This window comes from Pelophylax lessonae, assembly GCF_965119305.1.
Source record: "Pelophylax lessonae genome assembly, chromosome: 2".
Lineage (NCBI taxonomy): Eukaryota > Metazoa > Chordata > Amphibia > Anura > Ranidae > Pelophylax > Pelophylax lessonae.
This window is the reverse complement of record NC_138769.1, coordinates 727471387-727487132: the sequence shown is the minus strand read 5'-3', so window position 1 is coordinate 727487132 and position 15746 is coordinate 727471387. Positions and strand designations below refer to the sequence as shown.

The window sequence follows — 15746 nt, the reverse complement described above, 5'->3', positions numbered from 1 at the left end:
ACCGCTCTCTGCTTAATTGGGAACTGACCACCACTGGGACAAAATCCAAAGAGGAAAAGGATCCTGCACATAACATGACTGGCCTGAAAACCTGAAAAAGGAACTACTATCCAGTGTGCTCATAAACATCAGAAGCACTTAAATCAGGAAAGGATTACATTATGTCAAATATTGTATAAGGGTTGTTGGGTTGTTGGGTTAATAGAAAATTGTATCAACTGGAATATGAGCAAACCCTTTTTAGAGAAAAGCTACAAAAGGTTTGAGTCAATTTTATTTAGAAGCTTTTTAAAGTTTTTTTACACTGATGCTTTATATGCATTTTTATTTTGCTATTTATAATTTTATTTTACAAATAAACAATAAATACAGGGTTAACCCATGACACTGTATTTGCGGGGCATTATGGGTTTTCAATAGAGACAGTAAAACAGAAGCGTCTTCCTTTCAAACTATCTCTCTGTGATTGAATCTTCAATCATAGAGAGGGAGAAAGGGGAGGGGACTAAAAATCATATTTCTTAACTCCTGAATATAAAAAGAAAGAACATATAAACAAAAACACTACAGCTTTCTATCAAAAATAAAACTTCCATAACTTTATTTAGTCGCTCTGTGTCATATGCTACAAATGGTTGTCACTCATGAACTCTGCTGTCCCTTAAGTGGAAGATATAAAGGATCTTAACCCTGATATCTTTCAGCTTTAGCCCATAAATTAAAGGGTTAAGAATAGGTGGCCCCACAAGGAGCTGGACGGACATGACCATCCTCAGCTCATATGGGAACTCTGTAGGTATAAAACGATACATGAGAAGCTCGAAGAGCAAATTGCAAGCATAATTGGTGATGGTGATCAAGTGAGGGGTGCATGTCTGAAGAGCCTTGGCTCGAAAGTTTTTTGAGGATTGGGCACAGGCCTTAAGAATCTGAATGTAGGAGCATATGATCAATATAGGCATTAAGGCAATGAAGGTTGAGGCAATAAAGAGACCAAAGCCATTATTCACTGTCGTATCCACACAAGAGAGCCTCACAATGGACCAGTTGTCACAGTAGATCTTCAGTATAACATTGTCACATAGGGGAAGCCGAATTGTCAACACAATATGAATGCCAACTAGGATGATCGTGTATGACCAGGCTGCAACAACCAATTTAAAAACTGTGATGAAGGACATAATGTTGTTATATCTCAGAGGGTTGCAGATACACACAAAGCGGTCATAGGCCATAGCCGTTAAGATAGTCATCTCACATCCTAAGTACGTATGGATACAGAAGACTTGTGTAACACATCCAATGTAGGAAATAGTTTGTATACTGAAGATTAAGTCCACGATAAGGCTGGGGAAAAAGGTGGCGCTCCTGTATAACCCGTTGACACATAATACGGCTATAAAAATGTACATAGGCTCTTGAAGACTCTTGTGCAAAGCTATGATTGAGATCACAGAACTGTTAAATAAGATGATCAATCCATAGACCAAACATGCTATAACACTGTAGATGTATCTTGTAAATTTCATGTCTTCAAAACCGAGAAACAGCACAGTTGGGTGAATGTATGAGAAATTTAGCATTTTTGTGAAGGAGAGTTTTTTCCTAAAAAAAATAAAAATAAATAATAATAAATATAAATATATAAATAAATATATATATTATTGGATTAAGGTAAAAGCAAGCTAGGAGATACACCAGTTTCTAGCTGTATTTTCCATGACTAGGTACCAAAGATGAAATATAGTAATCAGAGATAAGTGATTACCTATAGCGCTTGCTAAAGTATATCAACCAAATTAGTGAGGAGATAAAAATGACAATATAAAAACACAATATAAAAAACTTGCTGTAGATATTAGAATATAGTGCTAATTAGATAAATAAAATATAAAATATAAAATTAATACTGTGCTCCGTGATGTGACAAATGACGATATCTGAAAAAATTATTAATCAATAGTAACTAAAGTTTATGTGCACAAAAATAGTTGATGAATTATAATAAACAATCCATAGTAAGGTATCATCCACCAAAATGTGACTTCTAAGTAGTGTTGAGCGAACACGGACTGTATTATTCGTGTTCGTACCGAATAATTGGATTTTTTGTAACCGAACACGGACACGGACACTTTACTGTATGTTCGGGTAAAAATCCGTGTTCGGTCGTTTTATTTCTGGGTTTTGCATGCTTTGGCGCTCTTTTCATGGCGGGCTTTCAACAGCCAATCAACAATTGTTTAACTGGTGTGCCTTAAGCCATCCCAGCCATGCCTGCAAATGTCTCAGTAGCTGTGATTGGCCGTCTGAAGCATGTGACCAAGTCTTTATAAGTTCCAGGCAGCCGCAGCGGCTTCATTCTGCTGCTTAGATCAGGGACAGAGCACACATACGTGCTGGCTGCTGATTAGGGAAAGACAGGCAGGGAAAACGAATTGGTGTCCGGATAGAATTGAGGGACAGGTCGGAGTGTTTAGGCAGGGCGAGTTGTAGGCATTTTAGGGATAGAGTCTGCTGAATTATAGGGTCAGTGTCTTCTACAAACTACAATCGATATTGCTGTGTGGGGGGTGGGGTCTGCACTCAATCCTGATCTAGGATCTCTTCTCAATCCTGTTAGGGAGAGGCTGCTGCTGAATTTTAGGGTCAGAGTGTTCTACAAACTACAATCGATATTGCTGTGTGGGGTCTGCACTTAGTCCCGATCTACGATCTCTTCTCAATCCTGTTAGGGAGAGGCTGCTGCTGAATTTTAGGGAAACTGTGTTCTAAAAACTACAAACGATATTGCTGTGTGGTGTGGGATAGGAGATAGGCAGGTGTCAGTGATCCACATCCATTTTTCTGTGTGTGAGCTGCAGTGAACACAATCTTTTTGGGGTGCAGTGAACACAATCTTTTTGGGGTGCAGTGAACAACATCCTTTTAGGGTGCAGTGAACACAATCTTTGTGGGGTGCAGTGAACAACATCCTTTTAGGGTGCAGTGAACACAATCTTTTTGGGGTGCAGTGAACAAAATCCTTTTTGGGGTGCAGTGAACAACATCCTTTTTGAGGTGCAGTGAACAACATCCTTTTTGGGGTGCAGTGAACACAATCTTTTTGGGGTGCAGTGAACAAAATCCTTTGTGGGGTGCAGTGAACACAATCTTTGTGGGGTGCAGTGAACAAAATACTTTGTGGGGTGTAGTGAACACAATCTTTGTGGGGTGCAGTGAACACAATCTTTTTGGGGTGCAGTGAACAACATCCTTTTTGGGGTGCAGTGAACAACATCCTTTTAGGGTGCAGTGAACACAATCTTTGTGGGGTGCAGTGAACAAAATCCTTTGTGGGGTGTAGTGAACACAATCTTTGTGGGGTGCAGTGAACACAATCTTTTTGGGGTGCAGTGAACAACATCCTTTTTGGGGTGCAGTGAACAACATCCTTTTAGGGTGCAGTGAACACAATCTTTGTGGGGTGCAGTGAACAACATCCTTTTAGGGTGCAGTGAACACAATCTTTGTGGGGTGCAGTGAACACAATCTTTTTGGGGTGCAGTGAACAAAATCCTTTTTGGGGTGCAGTGAACAACATCCTTTTTGGGGTGCAGTGAACACAATCTTTTTGGGGTGCAGTGAACAAAATCTTTTGTGGGGTGCAGTGAACACAATCTTTGTGGGGTGCAGTGAACACAATCTTTTTGGGGTGCAGTGAACAAAATCCTTTTTGGGGTGCAGTGAACAACATCCTTTTTGGGGTGCAGTGAACATTCTTTTTGGGGTGCAGTGAACACAATCTTTTTGGGGTGCAGTGAACAAAATCCTTTGTGGGGTGCAGTGAACACAATCTTTGTGGGGTGCAGTGAACACAATCTTTTTGGGGTGCAGTGAACAACATACTTTTTGGGGTGCAGTGAACAACATCCTTTTAGGGTGCAGTGAACACAATCTTTGTGGGGTGCAGTGAACAACATCCTTTTAGGGTGCAGTGAACACAATCTTTGTGGGGTACAGTGAACAGAATCTTTGTGGGGTGCAGTGAACACAATCTTTGGGGGGTACAGTGAACACAATCTTTTTGGGGTGCAGTGAACAAAATCCTTTTAGGGTGCAGTGAACACAATCTTTGTGGGGTGCAGTGAACAAAATCCTTTTTGGGGTGCAGTGAACACAATCTTTTTGGGGTGCAGTGAACACAATCCTTTGTGGGGTGCAGTGAACACAATCTTTGTGGGGTGCAGTGAACAAAATCCTTTTTGGGGTGCAGTGAACAACATCCTTTTGGGGTGCAGAGACAAAATCCTTTTTGGGGTGCAGTGAACAACATCCTTTTTGGGTTGCAGTGAACAAAATCCTTTTAGGGTGCAGTGAACACAATCTTTGTGGGGTACAGTGAACACAATCTTTGTGGGGTGCAGTGAACACAATCTTTGTGGGGTACAGTGAACACAATCTCATACTTCTGAAGATTTGAGGGTGCTGCCTGTTCCATACTCCTCCTCCTACTCCTCATCCATCCTTTTAGGGGTACAAACAATAGTAATTGGGGCCTAGTGTGGTGGTGTACGTGTGAGATACATACACTTTCTTTTTGATCATATTTTCTATTCCGCTATTCAATTAAAACCTTTGGGGATCAATTAAATTGCGTGATAGTCTGTGTCGGTACGTGTGAGATCCACCTTTCCAAGTTTTTGGGGTTCATCTCATACTTCTGAAGATTTGATGGTGCTGCCTGTTCCATACTCCTCCTACTCCTCATCCATCCTTTTAGGGGTACAAACAATAGTAATTGGGGCCTAGTGTGGTGGTGTACGTGTGAGATACATACACTTTATTTTTGATCATATTTTCTATTCCGCTATTCAATTAAAACCTTTGGGGATCAATTAAATTGTGTGATAGTCTGTGTCGGTACGTGTGAGATCCACCTTTCCAAGTTTTTGGGGTTCATCTCATACTTCTGAAGATTTGAGGGTGCTGCCTGTTCCATACTCCTCCTCCTACTCCTCAGCCATCCTTTTAGGGGTACAAACAATAGTAATTGGGGCCTAGTGTGGTGGTGTACGTGTGAGATACATACACTTTCTTTTTGATCATATTTTCTATTCCGCTATTCAATTAAAACCTTTGGGGATCAATTAAATTGCGTGATAGTCTGTGTCGGTACGTGTGAGATCCACCTTTCCAAGTTTTTGGGGTTCATCTCATACTTCTGAAGATTTGAGGGTGCTGCCTGTTCCATACTCCTCCTCCTACTGCTCAACCATCCTTTTAGGGGTACAAACAATAGTAATTGGGGCCTAGTGTGGTGGTGTACGTGTGAGATACATACACTTTTTTTTTTATCATATTTTCTATTCCGCTATTTAATTAAAACCTTTGGGTATAAACAATTAAATTGCATGATAGTCTGTGTCGGTACGTGTGAGATCCACCTTTCCAAGTTTTTGAGGTTCATCTCATACTTCTGAAGATTTGAGGGTGCTGCCTGTTCCATACTCCTCCTACTCCTCCTACTCCTCATCCATCCTTTTAGGGGTACAAACAATAGTAATTGGGGCCTAGTGTGGTGGTGTACGTGCGAGATACATACACTTTTTTTGATCATATTTCCTATTACGCTATTCAATAAAAACCTTTCGGGGAACAATTAAATTGCGTGATAGTCTGTGTCGGTACGTGTGAGATCCACCTTTCCAAGTTTTTGAGGTTCATCTCATACTTCTAAAGATTTGAGGGTGCTGCCTGTTCCATACTCCTCCTACTCCTCCTACTCCTCATCCATCCTTTTAGGGGTACAAACAATAGTAATTGGGGCCTAGTGTGGTGGTGTACGTGTGAGATACATACACTTTCTTTTTGATCATATTTTCTATTTCGCTATTCAATTAAAACCTTTGGGGATCAATTAAATTGCGTGATAGTCTGTGTCGGTACGTGTGAGATCCACCTTTCCAAGTTTTTGGGGTTCATCTCATACTTCTGAAGATTTGAGGGTGCTGCCTGTTCCATACTCCTCCTCCTACTCCTCAACCATCCTTTTAGGGGTACAAACAATAGTAATTGGGGCCTAGTGTGGTGGTGTACGTGTGAGATACATACACTTTCTTTTTGATCATATTTTCTATTCCGCTATTCAATTAAAACCTTTGGGGATCAATTAAATTGCGTGATAGTCTGTGTCGGTACGTGTGAGATCCACCTTTCCATGTTTTTGGGGTTCATTTCATACTTCTGAAGATTTGAGGGTGCTGCCTGTTCCATACTCCTCCTCCTACTGCTCAACCATCCTTTTAGGGGTACAAACAATAGTAATTGGGGCCTAGTGTGGTGGTGTACGTGTGAGATACATACACTTTCTTTTTGATCATATTTTCTATTCCGCTATTCAATTAAAACCTTTGGGGATCAATTAAATTGCGTGATAGTCTGTGTCGGTACGTGTGAGATCCACCTTTCCAAGTTTTTGGGGTTCAGCTCATACTTCTGAAGATTTGAGGGTGCTGCCTGTTCCATACTCCTCCTCCTACTGCTCAACCATCCTTTTAGGGGTACAAACAATAGTAATTGGGGCCTAGTGTGGTGGTGTACGTGTGAGATACATACACTTTTTTTTTTGATCATATTTCCTATTCCGCTATTCAATAAAAACCTTTGAGGATCAATTGAATTGCGGGATAGTCTGTGTCGGTACGTGTGAGATCCACCTTTCCAAGTTTTTGAGGTTCATCTGATACTTCTGAAGATTTGTGGGTGCTGTCTGTTCCATACTCCTCCTACTCCTCATCCATCCTTTTAGGGGTAGAAACAATAGTAATTGGGGCCTAGTGTGGTTGTGTACGTGTGAGATACATACACTTTTTTGGATCATATTTCCTATTCCGTAATTCAATAAAAACCTTTCTAGGGCAAGATCTTAAATTACAGAAAAATGAGGAGACCGTCAAATAAGGGCCGTGGCCTGGGTCGTGGTGCTGCTGGTAGAGCTCCTGTTGCAAGGAGAGGACGTGGTCGATCTGTGCCAGCTACACGCACAAGTGAAACACCTTCCTCAAGTGTGAGTAGGTGACAGAACCTGCATCAGTATTTGGTAGGGCATCATACGCCTCTAGAAGTGATGAGGCCAGAACAAGTGGAGGCGATAGTAGATTGGTTTGCTGCTGACAGTGCCTCCAGTTCCTTCACATTGTCTCCCACCCAGTCTACTGCAGAAAGGTCACAGTTGGCACCTGCAGCCGATGTCCAACCGTCTTTCACCTCACCCCCTTGCAAATCAGGCAAGCAGTCTGAGCCCCAAGCCATACAGCAGTCTCTTCTTCTTTTTGATGACTCTGTCAGCAGGGTTTCCCAGGGCCATCCACCTAGCCCTGCCCCAGAAGTGGAAGAGATTGAGTGCAGCGATGCCCAACCACTTATTTCTCAAGATGAGTACATGCAAGGACCATCGCAGCACGTCTCCGATGATGACGAAACGCAGGTGCCAACTGCTGCGGCGTTCAGCATTGTGGAGACCGACAAGGAGGGCAGGGGTGAAGACTGGGTGGAAGATGATGTGGAGGACGATGAGGTCCTCGACCCCACATGGAATGAACGTCATGCAGGTGACCTGAGTAGTTTGGAGGAAGAGGCGGTGGTCGCACAGAGCCACCAGCACAGCAGAAGAGGGAGCAGGGTGCAGAAGCAGAGCGGCCGTGCCCTAGACACTACGCCCGCTACTGCCCAACGCAGCAAGGGAACAAGCGCACCAAAGTCAGCTCAAAGGAGTTCTCTAGCGTGGAAGTTCTTTAGAAAATGTGCTGATGACAGGACACCAGTGGTTTGCACCCTGTGCAATCAGAGCTTGAAGCGAGGCATAAACCTTCTCAACCTGAGCACAACCTGCATGATCAGGCATCTAAGTGCAAAGCACGAGCTGCAGTGGAGTACACACCTTCAAAACCAAGAAACGTCTCTGGCTCATCCTGCTTCCTCTTCTGCTGCAGTCTCGGCTGCTCCAGCCACATCTGTAGTGATACCGGCACCTGCCACCCCGCAAACAGACGATCTGTCAGCAACACCACCACCTGGGTCACCAACAACCATCTCCACAATGTCCCGTGGAAGCGTTCAGCTTTCCATCTCCCAAACACTTGAGAGGAAGAGGAAGTACCCCCCTACCCACCCGCGATCCCTGGCCCTGAATGCCAGCATTTCAAAATTATTGGCCTTTGAAATGCTGTCATTCCGTCTGGTGGAGACGCACAGTTTTAAAAACCTTATGTCGGTGGCTGTCCCACAGTACGTCGTGCCCAGCCGCCACTACTTTTCCAGGCAAGCCATCCCTTCCCTGCACAACCAAGTGGGGGAAAAAATCAGGTGTGCACTGCGCAACGCCATCTGTGCCAAGGTCCACCTAACTACTGATACGTGGACCAGTAAGCACGGTCAGGGGCGTTATATCTCCCTAACGGCACACTGGGTAAATGCAGTGGCAGATGGGCCTGAGGCGGATAGCAATTTGGCGCATGTCCTTCCACCACCGAGGATTGCAGGGCGCTTCAGTTTGCCTCCTGTTCCTAACTCCTCCTACTCCGCTTCCTCATCCTCTACCGCCTCCTCATCCGGACAGCGTAACACCTTCACCACCAACTTCAGCACGGCCAGGGGTAAACGACAGCAGGCAGTTTTACAACTTGCCTGTTTGGGGGACAAACCACACACCGCGCAGGAGTTGTGGAGGAGCATGGAACAGCAGACAAATGAGTGGTTGCTGCCAGCGAGCCTCAAGCCCGGCCTGGGCGAAATCTCATAGCAGCTCTGGGCCAAGCCGGTTTGACGCACATCCCTTGCCTGGCGCATGTGCTGAATTTGGTGGTGCAGAGGTTCCTTAAAAACTACCCCGATATGTCAGAGCTGCTGCAGAAAGTGCGGGCCGTTTGTGCGCACTTTCGGCGTTCTCACCCTGCTGCTGCTCGCCTGGCAGCGCTGCAGCGTAACTTCGGCCTTCCCGCTCACCGCCTCATATGTGACGTGCCCACAAGGTGGAACTCCACCTTGCACATGCTGGAAAGACTGTGCGAGCAGCAGCAGGCCATAGTGGAGTTTCAGCTGCAGCACGCACGCGTGAGTCGCTCTGCGGAACAGCACCACTTCACCACCAATAACTGGGCCTCCATGCGAGACCCGTGTGCCTTGTTGCGCTGTTTTGAATACTCCACCAACATGGCCAGTGGCAATGATGCCGTTCTCAGCTTAACTATCCCACTTCTATGCCTCCTTGAAAAAACAATTCGGGCGATGATGGAAGAGGATGTGGCACAGGATGAGGAGGAGGAGGAGGATGAAGAGGTAACATTTCCAAGGCTTTCAGGGCAGTCATTCGCAAGGGGCTCCGAGGGTGGGTTCCTGCACACACAAACGCCAGGGACACAATTGTCCAGCAGGGGCACAGTTCTGGAGGATGAGGAGGATGAGGAGGAGGAGGAGCTGGAGGAGGAGATGGAACCATGTTCACAGCAGGGTGGCACCCAGGCCAGCTCATGGCCATCACTGGTGCTTGGCTGGGGGGATACAGAGGACACGGACGATACACCTCCCACAGAGGACAGCCTTTCGTTGCCTCTGGGCAGCCTGGCACACATGAGCGATTACATGCTGCAGTGTCTCCACAACGACCGCCGAGTTGCCCACATTCTAACTTGTGCTGATTACTGGGTGGCCACGCTGCTGGATCCCCGTTACAAGGACAACGTACCGTCCTTAATTCACTCACTGGAGCGCGATCGCAAGATGCGCGAGTACAAGCGCACGCTGGTAGACGCCATGCTGCTGGCATTCCCATCTGACAGCGGGGCCGCAGTGGAAGCACAAGGCAGAGGAGGAGGAGGAGGAGGAGGTCGCCAACGCAACCAGGGCACCGCCAGCACCTCAGAAGGCAGGGTTAGCATGGCCGAAATGTGGAAAAGCTTTGTCAGCACGCCACAACAAACAGCAGCACCAGCAGCTCAGATGGAACGTCTTAGCAGGAGGCAGCATTTTACCAACATGGTGGAGCAGTATGTGTGCACACGCCTACATGTAGTGAATGACGGGTCTGCCCCCTTCAACTTCTGGGTCTCCAAATTGGGCACATGGCCTGAGCTTGCCCTTTACGCCTTGGAGGTGCTGGCGTGCCCTGCAGCCAGTGTATTATCTGAACGGGTATTTAGCACGGCTGGGGGCGTTATAACAGACAAGCGCAGCCGCCTGTCCAGAGACAATGTGGACAAGCTCACGTTCATTAAAATGAACCAGGCATGGATCCCACGGGACTTTTCCGTGCCTTGTGCAGAATAGCAATGGATACCGACCTTACCCACCCATTGTTCCATTTTTGCTCTTTCTCACTCTTTTGGGGTGTACCCTCATTTAAAATTTGTGAAAAGAAGCAGTGTTGGCTACCTCGTCCTCCTCCTCAGGGCCAGATTAACGTAGGGGCTATTGAAGCTGCAGCTCTAGGCCCCTACCTTTTATATAGGCCCCGGTTGGCCATATTCACTGTTACCGCTCTTCTGTCACTTGTAAACACAGAAGTCTGGCTTCTATGCTCGCTTCCCCAGGCAGCACCCTCAGAACCTCCCCACACAGCGCGAAGGCCGGACAAGGAGGGACAGTTGCCGATGCATGGATGTGTTTATGGGCTTCAGAGACAGCATCCCATGTTGAATTAGGCATGCATGGCTGCACCCTTCCTCCTCTGGGTGCATGCCAAGGCACGGCCCTTAAGGCCCTTCAAAATCCTCAGCACCAAGCCCATGATGCTCTTAATCCGGCCCTGGTCCTCCTCCACCGCCGCTTCCACCTACACCGCCCATAGGTGTGCGCAGCCTATTGCATTAAGGTGTGCACCCCAAAGTTGAAATACACATGCATGTGTTTGCCTACAGGTACATGGCCCCAATACATTACTCTCCCTGCTGGCAAAGAGAAATAGAGCAGAGCAGGTCCGAGGGAGATCTTTCCCATCTCCTCACTGGCAATGCTATGTGCCCTAGGTGATTAGGGTGTGCCCAGGCACACCCAGCACACCCTGTGCGCACGCCTATGTCACCGCCACATCCACCACCACCTCAACCTCCCTCCTACTCCATATGGGCCTCGTCCTTCAGAGATGAAGAAGAACATTGTTTTATTTTTCTGTTTTTTTTTGTTGTTTTAAGTTATTTCCCTATCCACATTTGTTTGCAGAGCACTTGCCATGCTCTTAATTACGTTTTGCTGCCATTTGCAGCACTCTAGCCCTTTCCTTTGGTGTTTTAAAATGTTTCCATTTTAGTGCCTTAAAGTTCGGGTCCCCATTGACTTTAATGGGGTTCGGTGTCCGGGAAAAGTTCGATAAAAGTCCGGGACACGGACCCGGACTTTTTTTTAAAGTTCGGCCGAACCCGTCGAACACGGACATCTAGGTGTCCGCTCAACCCTACTTCTAAGTGACAAAAACAGTCCAAAGATTATTAAAGTGCAGGTGCTTCTTTCTTTCTTTCCCAGGTATCCCTTCACCGTGGAAAATAGATAAATTTCAAACTCACCAGAAAATGTGGGTCCTACATGCCATACGACATTAAGACCAATCGTGCTTAGAAGACCCTCTCCAGGTCCGGATGAGTTCCCTCCTGGCGAATAGAGCTATCCCTCTGCAGTACCACTCTTACTGCTAGTAGTCTCCAAAGCGGGTATATTTCCTTCAAACACAATTGCTCCTTCTTGGAATGGTAATCCTCCTGTTGGGTCACCTCCAATCACGGGTGTATAATAAAAGGAATAAAAAAAACGGATAGTGCAGTACTGTTTGGAAATGGTTTAATATTGCACACAACCCCGGTCACTCCAACAAATACAATCCCAGTGAGGTGATAAAAAACAGGTAAAAAACATCAGGAAGGTTCAATAAAAACAAATGGTATCAAACGGTGAGGCAAATGTGAATATTACTCCATAAAAACAAGCAAAAACCGCCGTCATACACGTGAGCTGCAAGTGGAGAGCGGTAGTTCTGGCTTGCGTTCCACTAAGCCCGTATGACGTCACGACGTGCGTTCCACTAACGCATTTCGTCATTGGCTAGACGTCTTCAGAGGTGAATGAGCACCACTCCACTAACCTCTCTCATGAATTAACCAGACACGACACCAACTGGAGTTTAATGGTCATTGCAGCCTTTTATTAACCAAATATAAATAACATTAAAACATATTAACGTTTTAACATATTAACACACAGATAGTATTCCCAGGGGCCCCAAGGCCCTCATGTGCAAACACTTCAAGTACCTGTGAAACACTATTATAGGCCTCCAGCCACAGAAAACACCGGCTCAGAGACAAACCAGTATCACAGGTACCACCATCCATAATAATGGGAGCCGTACCCAAGACAGGTCCCTACAAAAGGTACCTTTTCTCACCTATTCATGACACATCCAAGGACCTCCTGCCCCGCCAGCTGCTATGACAAATCGCCAAACCAATAACTGATAAATAGTAAAGACCAAATTGCTGTTAAACTGTTTACTCAAAGGGAGGAAGGATGGGAAGTTGTCCCCTCCAGGCTCTCTCCCGACTGACTCCTCCCAACTACTTCCTACGCTCCCAAATCCTGAAGCCCCTCGTGCTCCTCACTTTCTGCCAATCCAGTAAGTCTGCCACTTTAATTAACTATTCCTCCCCCAACTCCTCCTATGTCCAAAATCCCTTTCTACCCAGTCATGCCGGCCCTGCATCTAGGCTTCTCTTTTTTACTCCGGGCCTAACTTTAAAATTAAATATAAATCCCCAACATGCCTATTTCAATTCAATCTACCTTGACCATTGCTTGCGTTTTCTGGCAAGACCTAGACCTGGAAGTTCTGGAACTAAATTTGCCAGACTTTTTTCATCCTGTTTGTCAGATACAATTTAAAGTAGAACTAAAATTCTGTTGTTGTACATTGCAAGCAGCCAGGTTTTTATTGCAAAGGAGACATTTATTGTGTTTTTTTTTTTTTTTTTTTTTTTTATATATATATAACACATTTACCTGTTTGGAAAAGCAGTATATGGTAATATCAAAATTGCTTTGTGTTTACACAACAAAAGCAGACATCAAAATGCAGGTACTTCTGTATAAAATTAGACTTTCAGATAGTCTGCATGTATTATTATCCACTTCGGGACCAGGAGGTTGTACCCCCTTAATGACCTGGCCATTTTTTGCAATTTGGCACTGCGTGACTTTAACTGGCAATTGAGCAGTTATGCAGTGCTGTACCCAAAAAATGTACGTCCTTTTTCCCACAAATAGAGCTTTCTTTTGGTGGTATTTGATCACCTCTGTGGTTTTTATTTTTTGCGATACAAAGGAAAAAAGACTGACAAATTTTGAGAAAAAATTACATTTTCTACTTTTTAAAAAAAAAAAATATATATATCAAATAAACTCGAATTTTTGTCATACATTTAAGCCAAAATTTATTTTTCTGTCACATGTGTTTGAAAAACGCCATTTTTTTTTTTTTTTTTTTACACAAAGTTGTCATTTAAATGATATTTTGCTCACACCTGCCATGGGTATATGTGGAATTACATCCCAAAATACATTCTGCTGCTTCTCCTAATTATGGGGATACCCCATGTGTGAGACTTTTTGGCGGTCTGGCCACGAAAAGGACCCCTAAAACCAATCACCGCCTTCAGGCTTTCTAAGGGCGTAAATTGTTGATTTCACTCCTTACTACCTATCACAGTTTTGGAAACCATAAAGAAAGTGAACATCCTAAGCTATTTGCTGGGATGCTTGCTATTTGCTATTTGCATGTTGAGTCTATGGAATATTTTATACTTTGTCACAAATTTTGGGAAAATTACGTTTTTATTTCTTTTTAATTTTACACAAAGTTGTCAATTTAATTATATATTGCTCACACATTCCATTGGTATATGTGAAATGACACCCCAAAATGCATTCTGATGCTTCTCCTGAGTACGAGGATACCACATGTGTGAGACTTTTTGGCAGTCTGGCCGCGTACAGGACCCAGAAAAACCAATCACCGCCTTTAGGCTTTCCAAGGGCGTAAATTCTTGATTTCACTCCTCACGACCTATCACTGTTTTGGAGACCATGAAATGCCAAGATAGCACAACCCCCCCCCCCCCCCCCAAATTACCCCTTCTCAGGAAGTAGACACCCTAAGCTATTTGCTGAGAGGCATTTTAAGCATTTTGCAGATCTCACTTTTTGTCACAAAGTTTTGAAAAAAGAAAAAAAAAATGTTTTTCCTTTTCTTTCTTCATTTTCCAAAACAAACGAGAGCTGCAAAATACTCACCATACCCCTTAACAAATACCTTGGGGTGTCTACTTTCCGAAAAGGGGTAATTTGGGTGGATTTTGTGCTATCTTGGCATTTCATAGCCTCGGAAACTGTGATAGGTAATGAGGAGTGGAATCAACAATTTACACCCTTAGAAAGCCTGAAGGCGGTGATTGGTTTTCCGGGTCCTGTATGTGAATAGACTGCCAAAAAGTCTCACAATTTATTTTGGGGTGTCATTTCACATATACCCATGGCATGCGTGAGCAATATATCATTTCAATGACAACTTTGTGTTAAAAAAAAAAAAACATTTTTGTCATTTTCCCGAAACTTGTGGCAAAATATAAAATATTCCATGAACACAACATGCCTCTCAGGAAATAGCTTGGAGTGTCTTCTTTCCCAAATGGGGTGTTTTGGGGGGGGGGGGTGGGGGGGGTTGTGCCATCTTGACATTTCAGGGCCTCCAAAACTGTGACAGGTAGTGAGGAAGTAAAATAAGCAATTTACGCCATTAGAAAACCTGAAGGCGGTAATTGGTTTTCGGGGTCCCATACACAGCTAGGCTCCCACAAAGTCTCACACATGTGGTATCCCTGTACTCAGGGGAAGCAGCAGCAGCATTTTGGGTTGTCATTTCACATATACCCATGGCATGTGTGAGCAATGCATACTTTAGTGACAACTTTGTGTAAAAAAAAATTGTCATTTTCCCGAAACTTGTGGCAACATATAAAATATTCCATGGACTCAACATGCTTCTCAGCAAATAGCTTGGGGTGTCTACTTTCCAAAAAGGGGTCATTTGGGGGTGTTTGAAAGGTCCTGGCATTTTATGCCCAATGTTAGAAGCTTATGCCACACATCACCCACTCTTGAAGACCAAGCCTTTTCTGACACTTTTTATTTACATGAAAAAATTATTATTATGTTTTCCTAGAAAATTACTTTGCACCCCCAAACATTATATATTTTTTTAAAGCAGAGGTCCTACAGAACAAAATGGTGGGTGTTGCAATTTTGGTCAATTTTGGTCACACGGTATTTGCACAGAGATTTTCTGAACGCAATTTATGGGGAAAAAAACATTCTTTTAATAATTCAATGCACAAATACATTATATATTGCCCAATTGTTTGGTAAAATATAAAATATGATCTTATGCCGAGTACATAGATACCAAACATGACATGTTTTAAAATTGTGCATGCCCGTGCAGCGGCAACATACTACGTACATGTTTAAAAGCCTTTACAGGTTACCACTTTTGATTTACAAAGGAGGTCTACTGCAAGAATTACTGCCCTCAATCTGACGTTCACAGTGATATCTCACATGCATGCTGCAATTGCTGTTTACATAGGACACCAGACCAATGTTTGAGTTCGCCTTTCCGCGCAAACATAGGGGGACAGGGGTGCTTGAATTTATTTTTTTTAAATTAT

General features: G+C 44.3%; 1 protein-coding gene across 1 annotated transcript; it reads right to left on the bottom strand.

Annotated features, from left to right (window-relative positions):
- Window positions 1-638: 638 nt before the first annotated feature.
- Window positions 639-1583, bottom strand: LOC309546798 (olfactory receptor 52D1-like; the record flags this gene model as incomplete). The annotated part of the gene is made up of 1 exon (XM_082246487.1): window positions 639-1583. One exon carries the CDS (start codon window positions 1581-1583, stop codon window positions 639-641), a length of 945 nt encoding a protein of 314 aa, XP_082102613.1.
- Between the last annotated feature and the right edge of the window lie 14163 nt (window positions 1584-15746).